The 5,595-nt window shown below is 41.6% G+C and overlaps 1 protein-coding gene across 2 annotated transcripts; it reads right to left on the reverse strand.

Annotated features, from left to right (window-relative positions):
* Positions 1 to 328: 328 nt before the first annotated feature.
* LOC127327072 (uncharacterized) lies at positions 329 to 5,048 on the reverse strand. Of its 2 annotated transcripts, none has more exons than XM_051353856.2 (7): positions 4,865 to 5,048; positions 3,896 to 4,039; positions 3,728 to 3,807; positions 3,143 to 3,643; positions 1,836 to 2,186; positions 1,531 to 1,743; positions 329 to 1,307 (listed from the first exon to the last, which is right to left on the reverse strand). In XM_051353856.2, the coding sequence occupies exons 2-7, from the start codon at positions 3,975 to 3,977 to the stop codon at positions 582 to 584; spliced, it is 1,953 nt and encodes a 650-aa protein (XP_051209816.1). In that variant the 5' UTR covers positions 3,978 to 4,039; positions 4,865 to 5,048; the 3' UTR covers positions 329 to 581. The 2 variants fall into 2 exon arrangements, with proteins under 2 accessions (XP_051209816.1, XP_051209815.1); XM_051353855.2 differs by having other exon boundaries at positions 1,836 to 2,291.
* Between the last annotated feature and the right edge of the window lie 547 nt (positions 5,049 to 5,595).

Consider the following 5,595-nt stretch of genomic DNA (forward strand, 5'->3'; position numbering starts at 1 on the left):
AAAACAAGAAGCGGGGACAACGTATCCATCATACTCCTTTTGATTATTTTGCCGCAAACATCAACTCAAAAGAAATTGTCCCAAACGTAACTCAAAAGAAATGCACCTTCAGGAAACATTTGACGCTAAAACAGGGTAAGTGCACAGTAGCATGGTTCCATCAACAGATATGCTACCAAATGTAAGGCCCAAAATTGGCGACAGAATATGGCTCACCCAACAGCAACCACGAATTGGAGCCGAGCAGAGAATACTAGTATTTGCAGTGACAAATCGCGTCAATCAACATATTCAATGCAAGAAAATAAAGCAAATGGAAAAGCTGGCATCCCAAATCCACACAATTACTTTCATCTTCACTTTTTTTTCTTGATTTTCAAGAGAGTACATCTTTCACTGTCCTTGCATCCTTTGCAGAAAACAAAGAACAAACTGTCGGGAAAATTGTCGATCTTTTTTCTTGACCAGGAAACTAGAATCGAGGTACTGTTTTTCTTCTATTCATCACCCCATTAAACCTGAAATATAATGCTTAAAGCCGGACCAGAAAGAGACTACCAACCCAAAAGGAAAACTGCCTACTACTCAACAGATTTGCTGACACGGATTGGCAACGAGCCAATGGTCACAACATCAACCAAGCGACTCTCATCGTCAGCCTTCCTTGCCTTGCCACTGACAGTAAGAGAACCAACTTTCGTAGAAATTGTTTCTTCATCAGGTGTCTCCAAAGCAACAACTGCTGAGCTAGCGTTGACTCCGTTTACATGTTTTTCAGCTACTTTTGATGATCCCTGTACAGCAGCACCATCAGGATTCACTCTAGGGGGCTCCACCTTCTTCCAGTATTGTTGCTTCCCATCCAAACTTGTCTTCAATGTTGAAGTCTGTGGCTGGCTAGCTAAAGACTTCGGGGCTTTTTCGTTACCCTGTTTACCGGTACAGCGGCTTTCTTGATGTCCATTCTCTTTCCCAGCCTCGCCACCAACTTGTTTTTCAGCAGCATCTGCACATGGATCCTGATGTTTGGTCCCATTACACTCCTGTGGTTTATCCGACACATTCTGTATCTCTGACGTTCTGTCTATCAGAACGCTTCCCAATTTTGGCTGCGGAGCCTCAGACGCATCCCTTCTACGCTGTGAGACTGGCACAAAATCTGGAGCATTGTGGCTCAACTTAGACCATCGGTGCTGCTTAATTCTTGCTTCATCTTCCTCGTATCTCATAAAATCATCAAACAGACACTCCTTCACTTTGATATCCTTCAAGATCTTGACCATAGATATTCCAGGAATGTACGGTATCTGCAGTTGAAATATAGATCATCATAATCGTGAAAAGAACACGCGCCAATTGTACACTTGAAACCTCCCAAAAGAACAGAAAAAATGCTAGGTGAACATAATTCAACAAAACTATGTCAAAACTATTGTACACTCCGATACTCCATGGACCAAAACTAGTTTCACGTTGCATAATTTGGAAGATAGATGCTGCAACTCAATAGAACTTAAAAGGAATACTTACTTCTTGTGTATCTCTGCTGTGTGTGACGGGCTTATTCTCATTGTTCTGAAGCAAGATATGCTGCAAGGTATAGTTAGGTACGTCTTTGATGATGTGCCATCTTACAGGAAAGCAACCAGTCCATTTATCCTGGCACCAGAAGTCCATGTCCTTATGAAAATCGACCGGACCAACCATCTCAGCCATGCCACAGAAGTGGCCACTACCATTCACCTAATAAATCACGTCTCAGATTAGTAATCTGAACTTGAAGCACAAAACAATATTTTAAAAAGAATGGAAGTGTAAGAGCTAGAACTACTCACAGAGAAGAACAGATAAACTGGACACTTTGTATTATTCCTCCTAGCTATTTTGTCAGCATCCCTGAATGCACAGTCCAGCTTGCCGTTTCCACTGGAGGAACTTGACCATACACCATACTTGATTGATTTGTGGACATCCGCCTCACCAATTGACTTGATAACGAAGAATTTTGCATATGGATAGTCCACTCGTACATCGCTGCCATTATATTGTTCAGGTCTTATAAGGATTGTCCCATCTGAATTGGCAACGGCGAGCTTTGATGTGTAGGATTTCGCAACTATGGCATGTGCATTCAGATGGCCACTCGGCTTTGAAGTCGGCTGGAATTTCTCAGCAGCAGCCCACTTCTGAGGATCAGATCCAACACATGCAAAATGGTTATTTCCAGATAATTTTGCCGCTGGTAGATGCTTTACAGTAGGCATTGGTCTATCGATCATATCAGTAGATGCCTAATCATGGCAATAATATTTGTCAGCTCAAGGTGGAAAGACACATTTGTTGCACAGGAAAATAATGTGTCAACTGTGATATTAACAGTGCAAATCTATTAATGAGGGTGCTTGAATGACCACGCAGAGAAAGTACAAGGTTTTACATCCACTGGAGAATATAGAAGCTACTATGCTCAGATAAAATATGATATTATTCAAAATATAAACAAACTATCCTGCCATGGTACACAAAAAAGAACATTCGAAATGCATCTTCATGCTGCAGTTACAGATAACCACCTTCTATTAGATATTTACATTAATGATTAACCATCGAACATTTGCACCCACCCTGTCCTCCAAAAGAAGGGGGCAAGGGCTGGCAAGTTGGCAATTATTTCACACTAAAAATATATAGCAGTTTGAAAAGTACTCTCACATTCGATGTTACTTCCCAATATGCACATCTTCACAATGTCACCAAGCTAAGGCCCCCCAAGAAACACAAAAAGATCTTAAAGAAATTAAGACTAATATATAGAAAAGTTTATTTTTTAAACAGATCTCGCAGGTTGTGGAAATAATAATTATCTATTCAGATTACAGCATCAAAAACTACTGGTGCCCAAAAGCTTCAGAATGACAGCATGATTATCATTCTAAGTTTTTCCTTTTTACTGGAACATGTTCTGATTATTTTTCATATTGAAGGCTGAAGGGTTTATACACCACATAAGGAGAAAAAACGTTGAATCCTACAGTAGCTTGAACTCAATAAAAAAAAATAGAGAATGTTACTGTACTGCTATACAGCAAACCTCCAAAAGAGGACAACAGCAAGGAAGTCACACAAGAACCCGCACACCTACCTGTGAAGTATGAGGAGGTTTAGCAGACGCCATCAACCCATTTGCCAGCTCTTGCTTCACTGGAAGTGGATTCTGCAATTGAACCATTGGTAGCACTGCATGGTTCTGAAACTGCTTTGACGAGACAATGGTAGACTGTACAGGTGGATTCACGACAAGATCGCTTTTGGGGGCAACAGGTGCAACTGAAGGCAATAAATGATTTGTGGAAGTTGCAGCATAAACTGGCATGCTTGGAATAAACGCAACACTGGATGGGTGAAGTGGTGTTGCTGTGTTTCCCAGGACACCATCTTGTGCATAAGGAAGAACGGCTGGAATGTAATAGGGTGAGGGAATTATTTGGCATGTAGGGTCAGCATCAGCAACATATTCTTGTGGCGGAAACGAGCCATCAACCATGAAAGAAGGATCTATATGGTAAGGGCTGTAGGAAGGATGGATGGATCCATTGTCAGAGGTAGCATAGTAAACACACTGTGTGCCATCGGTATTGAAAGCCTGTGAGAGAAACATGTTAAATTTGACGAACCTAAAATGAGCAACTAGCGAAGAAAGATTTCTGAAGAGTTCTGGTGGTTATACCGGATAATAAACACCTTGAGCATCATATCCTAATCCTAAAGAGTTGTGATGGTTATACCAATCCATAGGTGATCCAACATCTGCATTTAATAGAAGAGTATATTACAATCTAATGACAGAGGAAGAAACAAGGCAGCGTAAACAGCCAGCTGCAAGTTAAGAATTTACCTGCATAACCATATGTATAGGGATTTCCATTAGCAGGGACATAAAGGCTTTGTCCATACATTTGTTCAGGGGTCATTTCCATCTCTATAAAATTCACAGCTTGGAAGAAAACGTCCCTCTTTCTACTCTAGTACCTAAACTTGGCTGCAATGAGTAATAATGAAACTGTTATACAAAAAAATAACAAGTGTGATTCACACAGATGAATGAAGGAGGCGAAAAAAACAGCAACACAAACTCCACGTATTGCGCTACAAGATCTTTCTCGGTAGGTATTTTATACTAGTTAAAAGGGCACACACAAAAATAAGCAAGGAAATATGCAATTCAGTAAGATATATATAACAACTTATAAACATGTGAGAGGATGGTGTGATACAAATAATTAGATTCAACTCAGTATCATTCAAGATTTTCTAGGTTGGCCACATAACAATAGGTTACCACCATCCTTTCAAAAGAATTAAGAGAAGAAAATAAGCCTGCAGTTTGTCATATTCTCAGCTAATTCTACCACTTATATAGAAAAACAACAGGCTGATTTCGAAACTAATCTAGTGAAGTTAGCCGCTCAAATTACCAATTAGTCCGCCCAATAATAAATCGAACTAATAACGGCTGCAACAACCATAAGACGCAATACCCTAATCAACCTGTTCTTTCCCCTAAGAAAAGCTTAAAACAATGAAGGAGACTTGTCAACAGATCTCCAGTCCACACGCCACCGCCCCGATGGATGGAGATCCTAGATCCAAAAACCATCTACACAGAACCAAAACCAGATACTCCACGCCATGATTCCGCCAACCCAAACTCCCCGGCCGGACACGGGGAAAACAGATCCAATCTTGCGCGATCCCGGAACGGCAACTAAGGGTGGAACCGGCACCGCTACGGCCAAGGAGAGAGAGTAGGAGAGGCGTGCCGAGAAGCAGGGATCAGATGGTTGGGGAGAGAAGAGAGACTCACCGGTGACGCCGTGATGATGATACAAGCCTTGACTGGGGTCGCCGCCGGCGGAAACCCTAAACCTAGGAGAGAGGCGGCGACGACGCAGGCGAGGGGGAGCGAGGGTGGAGGAGGCAAAGCGGGAAATGCGAGAGGCGAAGTTGGAGACGAGTTTTTTTTTTATTTGCGTCTCCGTTTCTTTACTTATTCAGGCTTTCCTTTTGCGGTTTCACGGTTGTACCCTTGGCCTATATATATATATATATAATATAATATATATGGCGGTTGGGAACAGTAGCGCCCCGGCACGGTGCCTATGACACATGGACCCTGCTAGTCGGGTCACGCACGGTTGGCTAACGTGACACGTTGGGGCCCCTTGCCGTGTCAAGTAGGAACCGCTTGGGACACGCCGTCTGAAATGAGGAGGTCGGTTTTATCCATGACAGCGGGTACAATCTTCAGTTTAAAAAGTTTCTCATCGATTTTTAAAGAAATATCTAAGGCTGGTCATAGTGGTAAGTAACATGTAGTAGTATCATGCATATACTTGTATATGATACTATCTCTATAGTGGTTAGTATCATGAAGTAGTATCATAGTCATGCTATATTTATTGTTTTTTAGAATCTCAATGCAAATTTGTGCACAAGATTTGTTTAGCATTAATTTTGCTCGTGACATGCGCTATGATACAGTATCTACCTATGTTACTCTAATCTCCTCTCTCCTCCTTAATTAGCTGCCACATC

The sequence above is a fragment of the Lolium perenne genome, chromosome 3 (assembly GCF_019359855.2).
Source record: "Lolium perenne isolate Kyuss_39 chromosome 3, Kyuss_2.0, whole genome shotgun sequence".
In the NCBI taxonomy this organism is placed as follows: domain Eukaryota; kingdom Viridiplantae; phylum Streptophyta; class Magnoliopsida; order Poales; family Poaceae; genus Lolium; species Lolium perenne.